Below are 25064 nucleotides of genomic sequence, written 5' to 3' on the forward strand. Positions count from 1 at the left end.
TGCGTAAGGTAAGTGAATTTAAACAGCACACGCACAGCCCAGAGGCTATTTGTATGCATTGTGACACAGGTACAGCATAGCCAGGGGACTTAGCTTGGTCTTCTCTTGACACACTTTTTTTCAGGTCCCTACCGTATTCTTATTAGGGACATAGCCGGGTAACACTGTTGCCCTTCACAGCCCTCTGGCAGCTCTGGGAAAATATTTATGGCACTTTTTAAAAAATAGGTGCCTGGCCCTTTAAGAAAACCGCTGACTGCTTAGTGCAGTTAGCTAATCAATAGAGGAAACTCTAGTTAGGCAATGGAGCGTGTTTTTGTGAGCCAAAATTATTTATTATGCATGCTGCACATTATATAATTTTACTACTTAGAATGGCTTTGAAGCCTTCTATGAGGTACTAGCTTCTCTCCCGGTGGTAGCCCTGTCCCCTCAGCTTCTCTGGCTTTCCTATTTGTTCAGGAGCTGTAAATAGGCGGAAAACAGCTCAAGAAAATATAGGACAGTAATTTCTAAAGTGCTGAATGAGTAATTCACTTTTCTAAGCACTTCCCTTTGAATGAGCTGCCAGGGAGTTACTTGGGTTAGAGTCTGGAGCCTGGAAGCATGTAATGCAGTTTTCAGTAAAAGTGTCAAAGGAGATATTAAAGGGACAGTCTACAATAGAATTGTTATTGTTTTAAAAGATAGATAATCCTTTTTATTACCCATTTCCCAGTTTTGCATAACCAACACAGTTATATCAATACACTTTTTACCTCTGTGATTACCTTGTATCTGAGCATCTTCTGACAGCCCCCTCATCACATGACTTTGTAGTTATTATCTATTGACTTGCATTTTAGCCAATTAGTGCTGTGTTGTGCTAACGCTTAAATAACTCCCGGGTATGAACACATTGTTATCTATGTGGCTCACATGAACTAGCAGTCTCCTGTTGTGAAAAGCAAATACAAAAGCATGTAATTAAAAGGCTGTCAGTAGAGCCTTTGAAACGGGCAGAAATTTAGAGGTTTAAATGTTATATATATATATATATATGCTTATATACATATACAGTATCTCACAAAAGTGAGTACACCCCTCACATTTTTTGTAAATATTGTAAATATAGATTGGGCTAAAGTTTGAGGTGTTAGAAAAAAAACGGCACTGAAAAGTGCCTTTACATTGCGGTGTATGGGAACTGTGTGTGTTCCCAGTAAATATATGTTTATGCTTTTTTATATATATATATATATATATATATATATATATATATATATATATATATATACACACACATATATATTCATGTGTTAATATGAATATCTAGAAGCCTGAGGAAACAGACAGAGATCTGAGAAACTAGTTGCTTGTTTATCCATTGTTACGGTCACATTTGTGACATTTTATATTGTTTTTACTGCACCATTAAACTATGGTATTTTAACTATTTGCTGAGAGCCTGAGCTTGATTGAAATCTACCCTGGAGTGATTTGTTGCACTGCCTTGGTCAGTGAACTGGGACACTGTGAACTCCCAGTCTGCCTCTATAAGCACAACAGAGTGCTGCTTTACTTGTGAGTATAAAATCTGTATTCACCATTTGTTATACATTTGTCCAAACTGTATCACACGAGGAGGCACCCTTGTCTTTGTGATTTTCTTTGCACAGAGAGAGTATTTACCCAGACTGGTTTTGTGACAAGGAGCTGACTTCTGGATCTAAGGGAGAATCTTATATATGTGCTACCCAGGAGGACTAATAAACCTCTGAAGTGCCCTCCTAATCTTGGGACTGTCTGAGCATCAATATCATATACAGATAAGAACTTATTAGAGACTTAATACTATTTATTTATTATATATTGTTTTAAGCTGCATTTTCTGTTTATATTGATCTCATCATATCACATTTGATGAGAGTCCATGTCTCATTTTTTCTGTAATTGTCATTATTATTTTGTCTTTATACATTATTATCTGATCATTTTATATTATTTTTAAGTGTTTATTGTTTTTACTATACTTCAGTATTATTCTACAGATTGTTTTATATATTTCTTCTAGCGCCCCCTAGAGTTACGCTTGCATAGTGTAACAGGTATTCCACTCAGAACTTGCCTCGCCATGGTCGACCAAAGTAGTTGTGTGCACATGCTCAGCATCATATCCAGAGGTTGTCTTTGGAAAATAGACGTATGAGTGCTGCCAGCATTGCTGCAAAGGTTGGAGGGGTGGGTGGTCAATCTGTCAGCGCTCAAACCATATGCCGCACACTGCATCAAATTGGTCGGCATGGTTGTCATCCCAGAAGGATGCCTCTTCTAAAGATGATGCACAAGAAAGCCTGCAAACAGTTTGCTGAAGACAAGCAGACTAAGGAAATTGATTACTGGAACCATGTCCTGTATTTCAATGAGACCAAGAAAAACTTATTTGGTTCAGATGGTGTCAAGAGTGTGTAGTGGCAACCAGGTGAGAAGTACAAAGACAAGTGTGTCTTTCCTACAGTCAAGCATGGTGGTGGGAGTGTCATGGTCTGGGCCTGCATCAGTGCTGCTGGCACTGGGGAACTACAGCTCATTGAGGGAACCATGAATACCAATATGCACTGTGACATACTGAATCAGAGCATAATCCTCTCCCTTCGGAGACTGGGCCGCAGGGCAGTATTCCAACATAACGACCCTAAACATGCCTCCAAGACGACCACTGCCTTGCTAAAGAAATGATGAGGGTAAAGGCGATGGACTGGCCAAGTATGTCTCCAGACCTAAACCCTATTGAGCATCTGTGGGGCATCCTCAAACGGAAGGTGGGGGAGCGCAAGGTCTCTAACATCCACCAGCTCTGTGATGTCGTCATGGAGGAGTGGAAGAGGACTCCAGTGGCAAGCTGTGAAGCTCTGGTGAACTCCATGCCCAAGAGGGTTAAGGCAGTGCTGGAAAATAATGGTGGCCACACAAAATATTGAGACTTTGGGCCCAATTTGGACATTTCCACTTAGGGGTGTACTCACTTTTGTTTCCAATGGTTTAGACATTAATGGCTGTGTGCTGAGTTATTTTGAGGGGACAGCAAATTTACACTGTTATACAGGCTGTACACTCACTACTTTACATTGTAGCAAAGTGTCATTTCTTCAGTGTTGTCACATGAAAAGATAAAAGAATAAAATATTTACAAAATTGTGAGGGGTGTACTCACTTTTGTGAGATACTGTATATATTTGTCTTAGTATGTGTATACACACATATTAACGCGAATTGTAAATATATATGTATATGCTTATTTACATATATATATATATATATTTGTGTTAATATGTGTATACACACATATTAACACATAAATATATGTGTGTGTGTGTATATATATATATATATATATATATATATATATAAAGTCCATATGTAGAAAGTAACAGCACCACTGCATCAATATTCTTAAAGGTGAATTATTTCTTTATTGGTGATATCACAACCATTAAAACAGCGACGTTTCGGACCTACATGGTCCTTAATCATGCATTAATGATGCATGATTAAGGACCATGTAGGTCCGAAACGTCGCTGTTTTAATGGTTGTGATATCACCAATAAAGAAATAATTCACCTTTAAGAATATTGATGCAGTGGTGCTGTTACTTTCTACATATGGACTGTATTTGTTTGGGTTTTTGCTGATAGCCCATTATAACGAGCACACAGCAAGGTAAAAAAAAGCTCAATAGTGCTGGACTCCATTTGTTTATTTTATATATATATAAAAGCATAAATATATATATATTTACTGGGAACACACAGTTCCTATACACCGCAATGTAAAGGCACTTTTCAATGCTGTTTTTTTTTCTAACACCCCCAACTTTAGCCCACAATATCTACTCGGTGCATAAATTAAAAAAAAAAAAAAAATTGCTAAAATTTCTATTTTTTAATAAAATATGCACCACTTTATTTCGGGGGGTTTTAGGGCACATTTATAATATTGACCAGAGATCTGATCTCTGGTTAATTTTATAACTGCTAATTGCTACCACTTGTAATTGCTGGTTATTCATTACAAGTGAAGCGCTAGTTTATCACGTACCCGTAAATGGCCAAATTCGCCCCTTTGCAAGTGCGTGATAAATTAGCGCTCAACATAATCTAGCCAATAGTTTTTTATGTCAGTCTGTTCTCTCTCTACAGTTGTACAATATTATTATATGCAAATCTCTAGAAGCTTTGTATGTATGTATGTATATATATATATATATAGTACCAAAATACCATCAGATATATGTAGTAATTTGTATTTATGAATAAATAGAACATATTCTGTTACTTGAAGAACATGTATGAAATAGAATGTGAAATATTAATATTTTCATGTCCGGTTAGCACACTTGAGAATATGCTATTTTACTTCTGAGTAATTATTTTCAAATTTAGAGCAGGAATCTGAGGAGACTACCTTTCATTTTAAGCTAGAGCATTTGCGTTCCTTACTTAAAGAAGTTTTGATGACTTTAAGAATTACAGGTTCCTAAGCCAGTGAAGGATAAGTCTTTGAAGCAATTGAACATTATTTTAAAACCCAAATCTAAGTCAGCTGAGATTTTTACGGTCTCTGTCCATAAGGAATGAGACAAACCTGGGGTTAAGTTTACTCCTTCTCCTTTTATAAGTTTGATGTGTTGGCCTCTGCGGAGGCAATTTTTGGAAGGAAGGTCCTTCAGGTTGTAGTTCCTGGTAAATAGGTGCCTGCCTTTTCATATTTTTCCCACCGGTTTTCCTTTGTGGACCCCATAGCTTAGGTATTGGTTCCCACAAGTAAGGAATTGTGGACTCTCACCACCTTGAGAATTAAAACATAATTTATTCTTACCCGATAAATTCCTTTCTTTCTTGGTGGTGAGAGTCCACAAACCCGCCCATTTTTAATAGTTTGAGGCAGTTCTAGTTTGCACCTCTTTACCCTACTATCTTTCTTACTACTTCCTCCTATCCTTGGCTATACGTACTACTGGGAGGGAAAAGGACGTAGGAGGGTTACTTAAAACTCTGGTGTAGGGTGCCTTTGTGAATTCCTACAAGTAAGGAATTATGGACTTTCATCACCAAGAAAGAAAGGAATTTATTAGCTAAGAATATATATATATATATATATATATATATATATATATATATATATTTCCACACCAGCGTTCTTCAGTTAAACACTGCAGCTAATTCCTTATGTATTGTTGTCTCATCAACTTGGATTGGTCAATGTGCAAAGCAAAAACAGCTCTGGGCCAGGAGATAATTCAGATATCATCTGTTTGTGATTAGCAACAGTGAATGTTACTTTTATCATTATCACACACTTTTCCCCTCATTTCTATTTTTCCCTTGCCACCATGGAACAGGACAATTCTAACTGCTATTTGGGTCCTCACAAGTCACAATCAAAACAAAGGTTATTCCTATAAATGCTAGGTAGATCAGAATTTCCAACCTGTTCACTATCCCACTGAATAACACCTTTTTAGTTTCCTTTAATCTTTGCATACGTCAGAAACTCCCTTTATTGGTCACCCCATTACTTCTCTCAGGGATGCAAACCATGAGTATAGCCACACTACAAGATTTGTCTGCCCCAAATATTCCATGGCTCTTAAAGTCCTGCATAATCTCATAGCTTTTTTTCTTCTGCACAGAAGCTATTTACCCACATATCCTACCTTCTAAGATCTAGATGTCAGTGAATTCTGTTTAACATAACATTGACATGAAACATTTATGGTTTATCTCCCCTTTCTATGTTGTACTGGCTGACCTTAGAGAACCTTCCAAATGCTCCTCTCTAACAGTTAGGGGAGAAATGTTTTCTGACCCTCTATTACCATCTCTTGCATTGGATGGAAATAGTTTCACTGGGGAGGCTCTTTTAGTCATCACATTTTTCTTACATGTACTCCATATCATTATTGGTAATGCACCCAACAGGATTTTCAATAAGAGTGGATGCCTCTTACAGTAAAACTGATGACAATTCTATGGAGAATAGGTTTGCAAAAATGTGTGGGCTTTGTGTCATCCCCTGTGGGTGGCTACTTCTTGTGCTGGCTACGCAGCATACACCTGACTAGGCAAAGAGTCGTCTTGTGTTTAATGTGCTGTCACTCAGATCATACAAATAGCGATTTAATGTGCAAATAAACCGATTTTCTTATTAATCAGTTTTAAAGGGCACAAAAGAGTGGTTAATCAGTATAAAATACATGTCATTGCTAATCCTTCAGTTTACTTTCCTTTTAATCGTGAAAAGCAAAGCTTAAACTTAATCTGTGATTCTTTTTCACAGGAGCCTAAGTTGGCTTTTGAAGATGTAGATGCAGCAGAGTTGTACCCATGTGTGATGTTCTACAGTAGCAATCCTGGAGAAAAGGTAATTTTTTAATTAATTGCAAACATTTGCAAATATTTATAGCCCATCCTTTCCAAGAATGTTTAGCTCCAGTGTTTGATGCCTACACACTGGTCAGAACTGAAGAATATACCTGACTGAGCAGAAGTGAACCAGACAAGATTTAGTGCATTTCTGTTTTGCAGTGCACAAAGTTTATTGTGCATGAGGAATACAAACCCTGCTCACAAGGCACACGATGAGGCCAAAACCGTTTTAGCTAAACAAGTGTTTCTATTTAAAACTGAAAAGCTCTAATGTGCATTTGAATTTTGACTAGGATGTGGCTGCTTGTGAAACTTAAAGGGACATAAAAACCCAAAATTTGTCTTTCATGTTTCAGATACAACATACAATTTTATACAACTTTCCAATGTACTTCTATTATCAAATTTTCTTCCTTTTTTATTGTTAACCTTTGTTGAATAGCAGGAATGTAAGTTGAGGAGTGTGCATGTGTCTGCAGCTTTATATAGCATCAATAGAGCAATAGATGGCAGTACTATTTCCTGTAATGTAGTGCTCCAGACGTGCACACTACCTACCTCAATATTCCTTTTTTTTTAAAAAAAGAGATAACATGAGAATTTAAGCAAATTTGATCATAAAAGTAAATTGGAACCATTTTTAAAATTGCATTCTCTGTCTGAATCACGAAAGAAAACATTTGGGTTCCATGTCCCTTTAACGGTTGAGGCTCGACTCTCCTGATTTTGTCTTTATGCCTTAATCACTGCTTTGCTGGTTGTCTACCACAGTGTCACTGGAAGCATTTATAGCAACCTTTTAACAATAATATTTTTTTTAATATGCAAGTGTTGTCAACAATATCAAATGCTTTTTCAGTCTCTGGACAACAAATATTTAGTTTTTTTCTTTCTATATCATACATTCAAAAATTTGAATTCTGAATATTACCCACATGTCCTTCTTAATACAGGGAGAGTCCACAGCTGCATTCATTACTTGTTGGAAATACAGAACCTGGCCACCAGGAGGAGGCAAAGACACCCCAACCATTCTTTGCCTTTCGTCACAGGAGGTTGGCAGAGAAGTGTCAGAAGATTTCGGAGTAGTTCCTCAGGAAGGATATCTACCCTTCGATATGGGGCTGGAGTTTTGAGTAGTCTTGTCAGCCTCTCAGTGAGAGCATTGATGAAAGTTAGTCTTGAGATGCAGGGAGAGTCTTTCTGCAAACTTATCTTGACTCATGTTAACAGCTCCTAAGCAATCAGCGTTGACAAGTTTTGCTGCCTGCTTTTCTTTATAAATGGAAAGAGTCCACAGCTACATTCATTACTTTTGGGAATTCAGAACCTGGCCACCAGAAGGAGGCAAAGACACCCCAGCCAAAGGCTTAAATACTCTTCCCACTTCTCTCATCCCCCAGTCATTATTTGCCTTTCGTCCCAGGAGTTTGGAAGAGTAGTGTCAGATGTTTTCGATAGTCTCTTATGGAGGGTAGTACTCTTCGGCATGGGACTGGAGTTTTGAGTAGTCCTGTCAGCCTCTCAGTGGGAGCATGGGTGAAAGTTAGAGTCCGGAGATGAGAAACCATTCGACTCATATTAAGAGCTCCAAAAGCATTCAGCGTTGACGAGTTTTGCTGCCTGCTTTTTTTTCTCAAGTCCATGGCAGAGGCGGTGCTACTATCTGTCACACTTGAAGGGCCGTGTTCCTGTTCCACGGCGTAGATGCCGGTAAGTTTGTTTCATTTTACTTTCATCATGGATGTATTGTAATTTCAACTGTTTATCCGAGAGGAGCTACAACCTTTCGGGGATTACTTTAACATAGGGTCTCAGTGAGGCTCCTTTTTCTTATCTAGGAATCAAGGGTTAATATCGCCTGAGGGGGATTATTGAACAGGGGGTGTTATAATCATGTTTGTTATGTGATTCTGTCTGCTACTATGTAGTGTTGCGTCGCCTCATGGCTTTTTTGGAACATAACGGCCTATGTCTAGTGACGCAGCCTTTTCGGTTGGGCCCGCTTTTGCATGCTCTGCACGGTTTACCTTGTGACCCCATTTCAGTGTTCCTGACCGCGTGGCAACGGAGAAATCCTGGTCCGCTGGTGTCTGTTTCTCTGGTGGCGGCAGTGTCCTCGTTATGGAGGATTCTTGGAGACGGATGTCTCTGATTCAGACTCTAATTCATGCGAAGAATATGAATTGGCCCGGGTGATACATGCCCATCTGTTATGTTCCGAATGCCGTTTTAGAGTGCTCTGTTCCTCGGGATCGCGGAATCCGGTGCCCACTGAGCCATCCGTCTCTGGGGATTCTATTTCTCACGAGACGAGTTACCTACCATCAACTCTTACTACGCATGCAGGTAACCCCAATGCTACTTATCCTTTCTAGGGAGTGTGGCCTGTTACGACATGGTTCCACATGGCCATATGTTTGGCACTGGCGCATCTGCACATCCCGGGAGTGTGCTTACGATATTGTCCATGTTTCGTTAACGGGGTCGTCAGGCATGAGGCCTCGGGGTCAACCTTCGGGGCCGGTGTTTCCTTTTGTCCCGGCGGAGGTATATTGAGCCTTTCGTTATAGACTGGCGCGCCTTCGTGTCCTACTAAGGCATGCTTTTGGTGTTGCTGGAGGATCCCACTCTTAATGGGTCTGGGGATTCTCAGTCTTACTCTTCGACTGGCTTGCATACATAGACATAAGGGAATGAAGTAATCTTCTTATAGTCTTTATTTGTGTATCCTTTTCCAGTTCTGAGCTTGGAAGTCTCGGACCCCTGTTGGGCTGGTCCTGTGGGTCTGTCCGTTCTTCCTGGGCGATAACCTACGGGTTACCTTATCTTTATTTTCATCCGTGAGGATGATTTTTATTTTGTTTAAAGCTCATGTTGTGGTGTGATGTTTCCTTCAGGGAACTTTCCTCTCTGGAATTGATACTCGCGATTTTGTTTGCTCTGCTTACAAAAGTCTGTCTGACTGTTCGTTATCCCTCCATCATCAGGGAGACTCTATGTGGCCTTGACAGTGCTGGGGTCCTTGGTTTCAGGCTGGTCCTGACTAGGTGCAAATCCTTCTGTCTTTGAGGCCTAGTTCAGACACGTGGCACCTTTTTATGTCCGGTTGGTCCGGTGAGGGTGCCCAGTGATCACAATATGATTGTGTGATTGTCTTGTTTTACAAGCTTCAACTAGCATCCTGAGAGGACTTGAGGGTCCGTGGTTGCTTAGGGGCATGTGGGATTGGTTCAGTCCTTTCAAGCTAGTGGGCAGGGACTCCGTTGAGATCCGCAGCGACATGCTCAGTCGTTTCCGAATTTTTGGGGAACTAGAGTGTTCCTTCCCGTTGTGGGTTTAAGGCTTAGAGGATTTAGGTCCTTCATACCGCCGTTCTTACGGTTTTGCCTTTCATGGTCTCTTTGGAAGTGTCCTTTTAGGACTTATTCCTTTTAGAGGTTCTCTTCCTTTGGGTCGAGACTTTCTGGACTTCGTCCGTTTTTTGTGGTGGCTTTGGCCGCTTAATTAGGAAGTGAAGGCCGTGAGGCTCTGTCTTCCTTCAGGAGTTAGTCGTCTCCATATCACGGACGATAGAAGGTGTTGTCTCTTTTTCTAAGCTTTTTTGCTTAGGGGATGTTTTTCTGCCTGAGTTCGGCATGCTTTTGCATTCTTCTCCCTTGGGTGTGGTCCTCTGCAACATTAATCTGAAAGGATTATGGAGGCTAGCCTTTCTTCTACTCTCTTTCGGGTGACTCTGTTCTCGTTTTCATTTCTTTTAGTGCTGCCCTTGGGGCCTTTGGGCTCTAGTGAAATTGCGTGACTTTTTCGCGACCTAGTACCTTGCTGGGGGGGTGTTGACCTCCGGCTAAGGGTGTTCTCGTCCCTTTGGGCTGGGAATTACAAGTGAGTCCTGTATACATTCTCCGGGTTTCCCGGTTCTCATCCCCTATGAGGTCTGATTGCTTCAGACGGGGGGTATCTTGTGTTCCCTGAGGGTGTCATTCGTTCTAGGATGATTCTGGGTCCCGGGTCAGGAGTTCTTGTCTTGGATATCTGGAGACTTATGATCCGCTGGACTGGTTCGGGACGACCCAGTTTTTTTTTTCAGGGACCCTATATTGCGACATAGGGGCTAGCTCATTGGGCTTGCAAGCAGGTAGGCCAGAGTTCACTTCCACCTTCGGGGACTGGTTATAAACTTTAAGGACTGACTTGTCCTTCGGAAGGAGTGTGCTCCTCTATGGGGAGTTTTTTTTCTCTGTTGGGTCAACAGTGGTGTCTGGATGATTTTTCATTCGGTCCGTGTTTTGATCATACTATGGCTTCATGTCTGTGGACATGTATGCTGTTCTCATCTGTGCCCTATCCTTGGAGGGGATAGTTTATCTTCCTTATGAGTTGGGGTTTCCTCTCTCTGGAGGTTCCTTGTCCTGCCCTGTGTGTAGGAGGTTGGATCAGGTGGCTTATTTCTGTAAGGGGCAGCATCTGCTGCTCTGTGGGCTCTGTTCCACCTGTTGGAAATTGGTCTCTCTACGTAGAGACTGTCTGAGAGAGTTGTGACAGGTCTTCCTACGGATCTATTGCACTTTTCTCTGTTCCAGGTCCTAGGGGGTTCTCCTTGGAAATGCCTTATTTTGGAGGAGCGGATTAGGTTGGCACCCAAGCTCTGTTGGGGTGGGCGAATCCCCCCTTTTTTCTTCCATTCCCTGGGGGCTTGTGGTTGGGGTCTTCTGTCCCCCTGTCTATCAGACATATCTGTCGCTTGGGCTGGTCTGGTGTTGGAGCAGGATCTGAGATCTGTTGCTCTGCTATTTCGTCCTCAGAGCATTCAAGGTACAGTAAGCCTTTTTTTTAAAAGGTTTCTCCTTTCTCCATGTTAAAGATTTGTGGGAAGGACTGCTGGCTCTTAGCCTACTACGTTATCCGTTGGTTAGTGGATACTTAGCAATCTGAAGGATCCTATCTTCAGCTGCTTTCTACTTGCCCTGCAAGTATTTAAGTTTCAGAGTCATTTTAGATGACTGCAGTGTACAGTGTTTTTGCTTCAGTTGTTTGGTCGTCGGACATATCTAAGCTTGCAGCATAAGGTTTTGTTCTGAATATTTCGGTATTCTGAGATACCTTTTTGTGACTTGGGGACTTTCGTCTTCAGTTGCTTTCTAGAGTACTGTTGCACTGTGTTAGGTGAAGATCCTGTCTCTGTTTCAGACTCCCAGCCTTATCCCGTGGTTTCTGTATTTCTGGGGTCTGGGCTTGCCTCCCCTTGTTTCTGAGATTGGTTGGTTCTCTGTTAGCCTGACCCGGTTTCTCAGGTTTTTGCTCTGTGTTTTTATTTAGAACTCGTTATGCCCTTTTTAGGGTTTTTTTCTGGAGTTCCTTAAGCTAGTGGGAAGCTAGCTCAGCAGAGTAGCACTGTGGCTACTCTGCACTGTAGCAAACCGAGGGTTGCAAGTTCAATCCCCGGCGAGGTCTACTCAGCCTTTCCTCCTTTCGAGGTTGATAAAATGAGCAGCGCCTTGAGTCCCTTAAGGGGGATTAGCCGCGCTTTACAAGTACAATCATGTTTGCTCTGTGCCTTTTCTTCTTTCTGGAAGAATACGGTACTTTGTTCCCTTTCTTTAGTAAGGGATATGTTGTTTGGAGACCGACTGCTGGGGATGGTGTCTCTTGGAGGCTGTTGACTCAGTCGAGTCTAGTTCCTAGGGTCTCTTGTTCTCGTCTTCGGACGAAGCAGGACTTTGTTGGGTAGGGGTTTTCAGGCCAGGTGCCCTCAGAATGGGCCGCCTCTTGTACCCTCCCGTTTTTGCATTCATTGTCCTCTATAGCTTGGGTATTGTTTTCCCAAAAGTAATGAATGCAGCTGTGGACTCTTTCCATTTATGAAGAAAAACTTAAATTATGCTTACCTGATAATTTTCTTTTCTTCAGATGGAAAGAGTCCACATCTCCCTGCCCATATTTTTTCTGTGGGGCGTCTTTTATTTTTGTTCTTCTGGCACCTTTTCACCCTGATGTTTCTTCTACTGTTCCTTGTTCCTCGGCAGAATGAATGAGGGATGACGGAAGTTGGAAGAGTATTTAAGCCTTTGGCTGGGGTGTTTTTGCCTCCTCCTGGTGGCCAGGTTCTAAATTCCCAAAAGTAATGAATGCAGCTGTGGACTCTTTTCATCTGAAGAAAAGAAAATGATCAGGTAAGCATAATTTAAGTTTTTCATCACTTAAGTCCATGTCAGAAGCGATGCTACAGTCTGTCACACTTGAAGGACCATGTTTCTGTTCCACGGCATAGATTCCGGTAAGATCGTTTCATTTTTTACACATACGTTAACGCTAGAAGACAGGGTCACAGTGGAACTCCTTTTATCTTTACGGAATCAAGGGTTAATATCTCCTTAGGGGGATTGTTGAACAGTGGGGTATAATTATATTTGTTTATGTGATTTCTGCTGCTTTATGTGTGTGAAATGTTTTTGGACTCATAGGCTGATACGGAACGTACAGGTTGCCTTTTTTACTTGAGAGCTGCGCAGTTTTCTTAAGCTTGGCACACTTTTTCTTTTAGCAGGGGCGGTCCTGCATGGAGCACTGTGTGACCGGGAGTGGTCACGGTTTCTATTTCCTGACCGAGTGACTATGGAGAGAAGCGAGTTTTCTCTATACTGTCTGGGTCTTAGGAAGTGATGAGTGCCCCAGCCATTGGGGGTATAAGGTGCCTGTTGTTTTTCTCTGTTAAATAGGGTTACCTAGTTAATGAGGATTCTGATTTTGTTAGAGGGGTATCCCTCTACAACAGAATTCGATACCTGTGTATATTGTGAGGAGGCCAGGGTTGTCCAGCCCTCTCAATTATGTTCCATATGCCGCAACAGGGTGTTTTCATCAACCAATGTTGAGATGCTAGATGCCACTGAGCCTTCCGCCTCTGAGGACTCTTCGTCCCATGAGGCATGTCCCCTGGAGTCATCTGATCCTACTCATGCAGCTTCCCCTGGTACCGCTAATCCTCCGCCTGGTGGGGGCCTTTTACTGCGCAGTTCCGTATGGCCATGCCTGCGGCCTTAGCGGTTTTGCCTCGTACTGCTACGCGCAAACAAATAATTAATCCATGCACTCCTGCCCAGGGAGCATTGTGTAAATTGTCGGTTGTATCTGATCAGTCATCTGGGGATGCGGTTCTCTCTGAGGCTTCAGAGGACGGACCTCCTGGGTCGGAGCCTGCTGCTTCTATTCCTCCGGCAGAGGAGGATTTTGCCTTTAGATTTAGAGTGGCATGCCTGCACTTGCTTCTGAGAGAGGTTTTGGCGATTTTAGAGATTCCTAGGACTGATCTGCCAGTCGAATCTCAGATCTCTAAATCAGATAGCGAACTTGATTAAGACAGGTGGAGTAGGATGGGATACTATTCCTTTTGGGGGGCTTTTGGAATCCCAGTTCCGAGCTCTATAGGGGAGTTGTGTCATTGCACATTCCTAATTGGCTATGACTTTTTTTTGTGCGCTTGCCTATCCTTCCTATTCCGTTTTAAGGATAGTTATTCTTAGAGCTCTTGATTATTAAGGAAACTCTTTTTAGGAAGATATTTCGTCATATGGGATATTTATGTACTGACGACTTAGGTTGTTGCAATTTCTGGAGACTTCCTGTTGAAGCATCTTTGTCTCGATTCGAGGTGATGGTTCTCTTGATATTTTCGAGAAAAGATGAAACCTTTAAAGCTTATAATTATTTATCTGGATTATTTGCGGACTTCTAGCCCCTAAAGCTGGGGCTTGAAATTTTTTCTTTTTCTGTTTGACCTTGAGTCGCTTTGACAGATATGACTCCTAAGTCTACTCTTTCCTTCTGCTTGAGAGAAAGAGTTCATTTGGTTCCGCTATTCTGCGGGTTTTACAGTTTTTTGATGGCCTGAGCTATTCAGGTGGTTTGGGAACTGACTCAGTCCCGGAATAAGTCCAGGCAGAGCAGGCCCATCTAACGTAGATGACAGGAGGGACCTGTGTCAGGTCCTACTTTGGATCATGTTGGGGTCTGACTTTAGCCTTTTTTTCAGACGCCTGATCAGGATCGTATAGGATCCATGGGTCCTAGAGGTCAGAGCTAGGCTTCAAATCAAGTCTTCCAGGGCAGGTTTTCCTTCTCTTGATTCTGTCTTTCCGACAGAGAGAGGGAAGCCTTTTTCAAGTGGGTGCAGGTTTTTGTTCTCTTTTGGAGTCATTGTCCTGGTGCCTATCGCAGTGTGAGGTTTGGGATACTATTCAAACAACTGTTGTTTAGTGGTCCAATAGAGGGAGAGAACTCCCATCCTATGTGGATCCTATAGTACTTAAGCAAAGCTTATCAGGCCTTCTTGTTCCAGAGGGAGACTATAAGGTATACTCTACCTTTTGTATGGGAGTTCAGGATCACTGTCGAGGAAAGATATCGAGGAAAGATATCATATATTTTTCATTCCTCCTTTGGGAACTTTCCAGTTCCTAAGGACCGGCTTTTCCAGTACTTTGGTTTTCAGTTTTGCTACTGATTCTAATTTTTTTTTTTGGGATCTGGGGTTTTATTTTGGCAGTGGCCAGAATCGATCTAACGGTAGCTTCCCTTGTATTGACGATTCTGGTTTAATCGTCTCATCTGATAGAAGCCTTTTAGAGACTTCTCCCTCGATCCTCAGAGATGGATCTAGACCAGAGTTTCTCTGATGTAGGCGCCAGGGTGGATTCCTGGATGCCAAGTTAGCCTTCTTAGCAAGGTAGATTTTTCTTGGGGTTAGCTTCTTTAGGTCGTGCCCTCCAGTCCATCGCTGGCACTGTGTTGGGGGGTTATGACTTGTCGTGGGGTCCATATTTCACTTCATTCCTTTTGCCAAGTCTCATCCCAACCGTGTGTGCTGAGACAGAGGTATGGAGCTGTTTCTACTCTCTTTGCAGATTTATCTGGACTACTGGTTGAGAGAATAGCTGTTCAGTGTCCTTGGCAAGATCTCCCTGTCCTGTGGGACATCCTTCTTAAATCAACCGGGGTGGTTTTGACTTCAGTCACAAGTCCATCAGGTTGGTGAGGGCATGCCTAAGGGGGCCAGGAAACTCTTATCTTTTTGCATCTTCAGGCAATCTTTTCTGCTCTGAGGGTTTAGTCTACTGGGTTTGTCCCAGTGTAGGGATTCTAGTCGGTCTTACCTTTGCTGGCTTGGATCTCCTTCTGAAAACGATAGACTCCCTATTGTTGAGGGTATTATCTCGAGTTTGGTAGTGGGCAGTTTAGTGGTTTCGCCTCCATGAGGGTTACCTTGTTGCAGGGAACTGCTAGAACAAGGTGTCTTTGCTTCCTCAAATCTTTTTTCTCTCAGGCGGCCTGCGAGATGTCGCTTAGTCTTTTTTTATGGTCCTCTCCTTAAAGTGCGTAGGCTGTTCCCTCGTCATCTATCATAGGTGTGGAGGACCCCTTCCACTGTGAAGAGAGTGGTTTGTCCTGGCACACTATTCAGTCCTGCCAGGATTCTTTTCTTCCTCCAGGATAATCAGGAGAAGGGCCTCTTAGCTAGTTCCTGGTTGGGACAGGTTTGGTCCTGTCTGTTTTTAGGTTCCAGAGGCTCGTTGTAGGTCTGGACGTACAGTTTGGTTAGGGCTCTGACTGCGTTCAGGCCGGTGTGTAGTTCTGAGGCTCCTTTTTGGGGTTTTTGATCTTGTTTTTTTGCATCGGGCTACTTTTGTTCCTATGCATGGGGTTGTCTTTAAGTTGTTATCTTAGAAGGCCCTTTATGTCTAAATATTGCTTCTGCGTGCAGAAGTCTCTGAGTTTATGGCCTTGCAATGCGACCCTCCTTATCCGGGTGTTCCACAGTAGTAAGGCTGTTCTATGAACTTAGTTGGATTCCTCCTAAGGTTGTGTCAAATCGCACCTTCAGTTGAGAATTTGTGGTCCATTTTTTATATCCTGTTCCCTCTTTGCGAAGGAAAGTTTACTACATTTTATGGAATCGTGCCTTAAAGTTTTATCTTCAGGCTATTTAAGAATAGACAGTTTTCTCTGTTTACTATTTTTCTGGGAAGTGTAAGGGTCAGAAGACATCTTAGACTTCCTTATTTTTGAGTTGAGGAGTATTTTCCGTTTGGGACATGAGTCAACGGAACGCAATCCTCCTCAGAGGTTTACGGCTCAGTTTTTCGAGCAGTGACAGTCTCTGGGCCCTCTAAAATGAGGCCTCTATGTATCAGTTCTGTTGGATGGACTACTTGGTCTGTCTTACATTCTTTTTCCAAACATTTATTGAGTGTTTTGCTTCTGTTGAAGCAGACTTCGGGCGAAAGGGTTTTGCAGGCTGTGGTGCCCTCAGATGGGGTTCACCTCTTCTTTTTTGCCCTGCCGTTAGCATTCAGTGTCCTCTGTAGCTTGGGTATAATTTCCCACAAGTAATGAATGCAGCTGGGACTCTCCCTGTATTAAGAAGGAAAACATAAATTATGCTTACCATATAATTTCCTTTCCTTCTGTACATGGAGAGTCCACAGCTCCAGCCCCTGTTCTCCGTTGGGTGGCCCTAAATTTTAACTTGTTCTTCTGGCACCTTTTCACCCTGATATTTCTCCTACTATTCCTTGTTTCCTCTGCAGTATGACGGGGGATGAGGGAAGTGGGAGGAGTATTTAAGCCTTTGGCTGGGGTGTCTTTGCCTCCTCCTGGTGGTAAGTAATGAATGCAGCTGTGGACTCTGCCTGTACAGAAGGAAAGGAAATTATCTGGTAAACATAATTTATGTTTTTGTTACAAAAGCAATTATTTTTCTGAGCAGCTACCAACAAGAGTATACAGTGCAAACAGTCAATGATCATGAGAATGTTTTGCTTGTTTTTGTTTTTTAATTATTATTATTGTAATTATGACCCAGGTGAAGATCTGTGACATGCAAATGAGAGGTACCCCACGAGACCTGCTTCCTGGAGACCCCATCTGCAGCCCAGTTGCCACTGTTCTCGCAGAGTCCAGTGTGCAGCTTCTACGGGTCCTTCATCGCACTGAACGTTGGACTACCTGCATTAATAAGAAGATGGTGGAACGGCTACATAAGATCAAAGGCTGCTTGCGTGAGACATGTAGTAAACTGAAAAAGAGCCGCTCTGTTCAGAGCCGAGAAGAGCATGAATCCCGTGATGAAAAGGAAGAGGACAGAGGAAAGCATGGAAGGCATGGCTTGGCAGACTTGGGGGAAGCTCAGCTAAAGACGCTTTGTGTAGAGGTTTGGCCAGTTTTGGCTGTCATTGGTGGAGTGGATACAGGACTCAGGGTTGGAGGGAGATGTGTTCACAGACAGACTGGCCGCCATGCTACGCTATTGGGTGTGGTGAAAGAAGGCAGCACCTCTGCCAAAGTGCAGTGGGATGAGGCAGAAATTACCATCAGGTATGGCTATTCGTTTCATTTATATGAACATACAGTCTGATTAGAATTACCTTTCAAGCACACAAAATATGACTATTTGAAAGGTAATACTTATCATCCTTTATTATTTATTTTTTAACCTTTTGAAATATAATTTTAAACACAGCATTTTTCTTATTTAGTAAGTGAATTGCATTATTTTCTATTATACAGGTGGTGAGAGTCCACAATCCATTACTCCGGGGAATTACCTTTCCTGACCACTAGGAGGAGGCAAAGATTCCCAAAATCAAAGAGCTCTATAAAACCCCTCCCACCTTACCAGAAACTAGTCTTTTCTTTGCCTTCGCTGGAGGAAGGTGAAGAACAAGGATGGGCATATGATTCTTTAGTAAGAGGGGCTTTCAGTCTATGTTGAGGTCTATTTACCCCTCAGAGTTCAGCGTTTTTCATGGCAAATTTTGTCACAGACCTTCCAATAGTGGTCGCAGGGACCTGTCTTTTGCCTCCTCTGATGGATATACAATTTACTACTATTCCATAACATCTGCTGACATGTTTAAAGGGACGTGAAACCCAAACATATTTTCTTTCATGATTTAGGTAAAACATACAACTTTCCAGTGTACTTCTATTATCAAATTTTCTTAATTCTCATGGTATCATTTGTTGAAGGAGCAGCAATGCACTACTGGTTTCTAACTAAACTGATGGGTAAGCCAATGACAATCGGTGTATATATATATATGTTTCCTACAATATGTAGGTCTTACTACACGTCCCCTTAAGGACCGCATTAGACAACATCTATTATCACTAGAAGAGGAAGTCCCTATAACACCTGTAGCAAAGCATTTCCGAACACATGGAGTACACATTAAACATTTATTTTCATTCTTAGGTATTGATCACATAGGAAAGGACATTAGAGGAGGCGACAGAATCAGTAAACTGCAGAGGAAAGAAGCCTTTTGGATCTTTACCTTGCAGACAAAAAGTCCAAAAGGCATGAATATGAGGCAAGACTTGGATCTATTCATAGATTAATTTACATGTCTTTTGCCTACTGCTACTAAAGCTATACTATCTGTATAGAGCATCCTTATTCTCTCCCTATCCAATATTGTAGGTGAATTCCATTGCCCCTTGGCACATATCATTATATAAATGAAATAACAACAACCAATGAGTGTTCATCGGTTTTATATAAAAAAAATATAATGTGTTTTATTTTAAAAAGATTTTTATAGACATACAAGTTTATTCTAGGTCAAATCAAGTATCAAAATGATTTTATCATTTTATTATTATCAGCCCACTAAATTTTTCATAAACAACATAGCACTTTTCTGAGATTCCCTCCCCCCATAGCATCTACTCTTGTATATAAACTTCAAATAATAATATATATTGGATCTATAGGATGCCACCATCTTCATAGGCTCATTAAGAGTGTGAAAAATATATATGTGGGTAACCACCTGGGTGCCATATAGATAGGATCACCCAGGATTGAGTCCAACAGTTAATTTACAAGTATTCACTACATATATGCCAAACGAAAGTTGTCCTCAAAAAACATTTTACCCACAATACACATCCCTTCACACTTATTCATGCCATTTCGCTATCAATTACAAACCCAACTTCCAATGAGATACTTATTGTACAGGACAGTTGAAACTGGTGGCAATTACTTTGCTACCCAGGATAGCAGGAACACCATATTTCTCCAACATAGGTGTGTCCGGTCCACGGCGTCATCCTTACTTGTGGGATATTCTCTTCCCCAACAGGAAATGGCAAAGAGCCCAGCAAAGCTGGTCACATGATCCCTCCTAGGCTCCGCCTACCCCAGTCATTCTCTTTGCCGTTGTACAGGCAACATCTCCACGGAGATGGCTTAGAGTTTTTTAGTGTTTAACTGTAGTTTTTATTATTCAATCAAGAGTTTGTTATTTTAAAATAGTGCTGGTATGTACTATTTACTCTGAAACAGAAAAGAGATGAAGATTTCTGTTTGTATGAGGAAAATGATTTTAGCAACCGTTACTAAAATCCATGGCTGTTCCACACAGGACTGTTGAGAGGAATTAACTTCAGTTGGGGGAACAGTGAGCAGTCTTTTGCTGCTTGAGGTATGACACATTCTAACAAGACGATGTAATGCTGGAAGCTGTCATTTTCCCTATGGGATCCGGTAAGCCATTTTTATTCAGACAGTAAATAAGGGCTTCACAAGGGCTTATTAAGACTGTAGGCATTTTCTGGGCTAAATCGATCATATTTACACATATTTAGCCTTGAGGAATCATTTAATCTGGGTATTTTTTGTAATATAATATCGGCAGGCACTGTTTTAGACACTTTATTCTATAGGGGCTTTCCCTAATCATAGTCAGAGCCTCATTTTCGCGCCGGTATGGCGCACTTGTTTTTGAGAACAGCATGACATGCAGCTGCATGTGTGTGGAGCTCTGATACATAGAAAAGTCTTTCTGAAGGCATCATTTGGTATCGTATTCCCCTTTGGGCTTGGTTGGGTCTCAGCAAAGCAGATTCCAGGGACTGTAAAGGGGTTAAATATAAAAACGGCTCCGGTTCCGTTATTTTAAGGGTTAAAGCTTCCAAATTTGGTGTGCAATACTTTTAAGGCTTTAAGACACTGTGGTGAAATTTTGGTGAATTTTGAACAATTCCTTCATACTTTTTCGCAATTGCAGTAATAAAGTGTGTTCAGTTTAAAATTTAAAGTGACAGTAACGGTTTTATTTTAAAACGTTTTTTGTGCTTTGTTATCAAGTTTATGCCTGTTTAACATGTCTGAACTACCAGATAGATTGTGTTCTGACTGTGGGGAAGCCAAGGTTCCTTCTCATTTAAATAGATGTGATTTATGTCATAAAAAATTTAGTAAAAATGATGCCCAAGATGATTCCTCAAGTGAGGGGAGTAAGCATGGTACTGCATCATCCCCTCCTTCGTCTACACCAGTCTTGCCCATACAGGAGGCCCCTAGTACATCTAGCGCGCCAATACTCCTTACTATGCAACAATTAATGGCTGTAATGGATAATTCTATCAAAAACATTTTAGCCAATATGCCCACTTATCAGCGAAAGCGCGACTGCTCTGTTTTAGACAATACTGAAGAGCATGAGAACGCTGATGATATTGTTTCTGAAGGGCCCCTACACCAGTCTGAGGGGGCCAGGGAGGTTTTGTCTGAGGGAGAAATTTCAGATTCAGGGAAAATTTCTCAACAAGCTGAACCTGATGTGATTACTTTTAAATTTAAGTTGGAACATCTCCGCGCTCTGCTTAAGGAGGTGTTATCCAATTTGGATGATTGTGATTATCTGGTCATTCCAGAAACACTATGTAAAATGGACAAGTTCCTAGAGGCCCCGGGGCCCCCCGAAGCTTTTCCTATACTCAAGCGGGTGGCGTACATTGTTAATAAAGAATGGGACAGGCCCGGTATACCTTTCGTACCTCCCCCCATATTTAAAAAATTGTTTCCTATAGTCGACCCCAGAAAGGACTTATGGCAGACAGTCCCCAAGGTCGAGGGGGCGGTTTCTACTCTAAACAAGCGCACCACTATACCCATAGAAGATAGTTGTGCTTTCCAAGATCCTATGGATAAAAAATTAGAAGGTTTGCTAAAAAAGATGTTTGTTCAGCAAGGTTACCTTCTACAACCAATGGCATGCATTGTCCCTGTCACTACAGCCGCGTGTTTCTGGTTCGATGAGCTAGAAAAGGCGATTATTAGTAATTCTTCTTCTTATGAGGAGATTATGGACAGAATTCGTGCTCTTAAATTGGCTAATTCTTTCACCCTAGACGCCACCTTGCAATTGGCTAGGTTAGCGGCGAAAAATTCTGGGTTTGCTATTGTGGCGCGCAGAGCGCTTTGGTTAAAATCTTGGTCAGCGGATGCGTCTTCCAAGAACAAATTGTTTGACATTCCTTTCAAGGGGAAAACACTGTTTGGCCCTGACTTGAAAGAGATTATCTCTGATATCACTGGGGGCAAGGGCCACGCCCTTCCTCAGAATAGGTCTTTCAAGGCCAAAAATAAACCTAATTTTCGTCCCTTTCACAGAAACGGACCAGCCCCAAGTGCTACGTCCTCTAAGCAGGAGGGTAATACTTCTCAAGCCAATCCAGCCTGGAGACCAATGCAAGGCTGGAACAAAGGAAAGCAGGCCAAGAAACCTGCCACTGCTCCCAAGACAGCATGAGATGCGGGCCCCCGATCCGGGACCGGATTTGGTGGGGGGCAGACTCTCTCTCTTCACTCAGGCTTGGGCAAGAGATGTTCTGGATCCTTGGGCGCTAGAAATAGTCTCCCAAGGTTATCTTCTGGAAGTGATTCATCCTGTTCCATTAAAGGAACGAGGGATGGGGTTCTACTCCAATCTGTTCGTAGTTCCCAAAAAAGAGGGAACGTTCAGATCAATCTTAGATCTCAAGATCCTAAACAAGTTTCTCAAGGTTCCATCGTCCAAAATGGAAACCATTCGAACAATCCTTCCATCCAGGAAGGTCAATTCTTGACCACGGTGGATTTAAAGGATGCGTATCTACATATTCCTGTCCACAAGGAACATCATCGGTTCCTAAGGTTCGCATTCCTGGACAAGCATTACCAGTTCGTGGCGCTTCCTTTCAGATTAGCCACTGCTCCAAGGATTTTCACAAAGGTACTAGGGTCCCTTCTGGCGGTGCTAAGACCAAGGGGCATTGCTGTAGTACCTTACTTGGACGACATTCTGATTCAAGCGTCGTCCCTTCCTCAAGCAAAGGCTCACACGGACATAGTCCTGGCCTTTCTCAGATCTCACGGATGGAAAGTGAACGTGGAAAAGAGTTCTCTATCTCCGTCGACAAGAGTTCCCTTCTTGGGAACAATAATAGACTCCTTAGAAATGAGGATTTTTCTGACAGAGACCAGAAAAACAAAACTTCTAAACTCTTGTCGGATACTTCATTCCGTTCCTCTTCCTTCCATAGCGCAGTGCATGGAAGTGATAGGTTTGATGGTAGCGGCAATGGACATAGTTCCTTTTGCGCGCATTCATCTAAGATCATTACAACTGTGTATGCTCAGTCAGTGGAATGGGGACTATACAGACTTGTCTCCGAAGATACAAGTAAATCAGAGGACCAGAGACTCACTCCGTTGGTGGCTGTCCCTGGACAACCTGTCACAAGGGGTGACCTCCCGCAGACCAGAGTGGGTCATTGTCACGACTGACGCCAGTCTGATGGGCTGGGGCGCGGTCTGGGGATCCCTGAAAGCTCAGGGTCTTTGGTCTCGGAAAGAATCTCTTCTACCGATAAATATTCTGGAACTGAGAGCGATATTCAATGCTCTCAAGGCTTGGCCTCAGCTAGCGAGGGCCATGTTCATACGGTTTCAATCAGACAACATGACGACTGTTGCGTACATCAACCATCAGGGGGGAACAAGGAGTTCCCTGGCGATGGAAGAAGTGACCAAAATCATTCAATGGGCGGAGACTCGCTCCTGCCACCTGTCTGCAATCCACATCCCAGGAGTGGAAAATTGGGAAGCGGATTTTCTGAGTCGTCAGACATTGCATCCGGGGGAGTGGGAACTCCATCCGGAAATCTTTGCCCAAATCACTCAACTGTGGGGCATTCCAGACATGGATCTGATGGCCTCTTGTCAGAACTTCAAGGTTCCTTGCTACGGGTCCAGATCCAGGGATCCCAAGGCGACTCTAGTAGATGCACTAGTAGCACCTTGGCCCTTCAACCTAGCTTATGTATTCCCGCCGTTTCCTCTCATCCCCAGGCTGGTAGCCAGGATCAATCAGGAGAGGGCGTTGGTGATCTTGATAGCTCCTGCGTGGCCACGCAGGACTTGGTAGGCAGATCTGGTGAATATGTCATCGGCTCCACCATGGAAGCTACCTTTGAGACGAGACCTTCTTGTTCAAGGTCCGTTCGAACATCCGAATCTGGTCCTACTCCAGCTGACTGCTTGGAGATTGAACGCTTGATCTTATCAAAGAGAAGGGTTCTCAGATTCTGTTATTGATACTCTTGTTCAGGCCAGAAAGCCTGTAACTAGAAAAATTTTCCACAAAATATGGAAAAAATATATCTGTTTGGTGTGAATCTAAAGGATTCCCTTGGGACAAGGTAAAGATTCCTAGGATTCTATCCTTTCTTCAAGAAGGATTGGAGAAAGGATTATCTGCAAGTTCCTTGAAGGGACAGATTTCTGCCTTGTCTGTGTTACTTCACAAAAAAAGCTGGCAGCTGTGACAGATGTTCAAGCCTTTGTTCAGGCTCTGGTTAGAATCAAGCCTGTTTACAAACCTTTGACTCCTCCTTGGAGTCTCAACTTAGTTCTTTCAGTTCTTCAGGGGGTTCCGTTTGAACCCTTGCATTCCGTTGATATTAAGTTATTATCTTGGAAAGTTTTGTTTTTGGCTGCAATTTCTTCTGCTAGAAGAGTTTCAGAATTATCTGCTCTGCAGTGTTCTCCTCCTTATCTGGTGTTCCATGCAGATAAGGTGGTTTTACGTACTAAACCTGGTTTTCTTCCAAAGGTTGTTTCTAACAAAAACATTAACCAGGAGATAGTCGTGCCTTCTTTGTGTCCGAAACCAGTTTCGAAGAAGGAACGTTTGTTGCACAATTTGGATGTTGTTCGCGCTCTAAAATTCTATTTAGATGCTACAAAGGATTTTAGACAAACATCTTCCTTGTTTGTTGTTTATTCTGGTAACAGGAGAGGTAAAAAAGCAACTTCTACCTCTCTCTCTTTTTGGATTAAAAGCATCATCACATTGGCTTACGAGACTGCCGGACGGCAGCCTCCTGAAAGAATCACAGCTCATTCCACTAGGGCTGTGGCTTCCACATGGGCCTTCAAGAACGAGGCTTCTGTTGATCAGATATGTAGGGCAGCGACTTGGTCTTCACTGCACACTTTTACCAAATTTTACAAGTTTGATACTTTTGCTTCTTCTGAGGCTATTTTTTGGGAGAAAGGTTTTGCAAGCCGTGGTGCCTTCCATTTAGGTGACCTGATTTGCTCCCTCCCTTCATCCGTGTCCTAAAGCTTTGGTATTGGTTCCCACAAGTAAGGATGACGCCGTGGACCGGACACACCTATGTTGGAGAAAACAGAATTTATGTTTACCTGATAAATTACTTTCTCCAACGGTGTGTCCGGTCCACGGCCCGCCCTGGTTTTTTAATCAGGTCTGATAATTTATTTTCTTTAACTACAGTCACCACGGTATCATATGGTTTCT

At 42.4% G+C, this 25064-nt stretch overlaps 1 protein-coding gene across 7 annotated transcripts in view; it reads left to right on the plus strand.

Moving 5' to 3' along the window:
* Nucleotides 1-25064, plus strand: part of HERC1 (HECT and RLD domain containing E3 ubiquitin protein ligase family member 1) — a 683410-nt gene that overhangs the window by 387308 nt on the left and 271038 nt on the right. For all 7 annotated transcript variants that reach the window (XM_053717285.1, XM_053717288.1, XM_053717289.1 and 4 more), the window contains exons 37-38: nucleotides 6320-6403; nucleotides 17270-17781. In XM_053717285.1, coding sequence (XP_053573260.1) covers nucleotides 6320-6403; nucleotides 17270-17781 — 596 coding nt within the window. The remainder of the gene's footprint in view (nucleotides 1-6319; nucleotides 6404-17269; nucleotides 17782-25064) is intronic.

Source organism: Bombina bombina, chromosome 6 (assembly GCF_027579735.1).
Source record: "Bombina bombina isolate aBomBom1 chromosome 6, aBomBom1.pri, whole genome shotgun sequence".
In the NCBI taxonomy this organism is placed as follows: domain Eukaryota; kingdom Metazoa; phylum Chordata; class Amphibia; order Anura; family Bombinatoridae; genus Bombina; species Bombina bombina.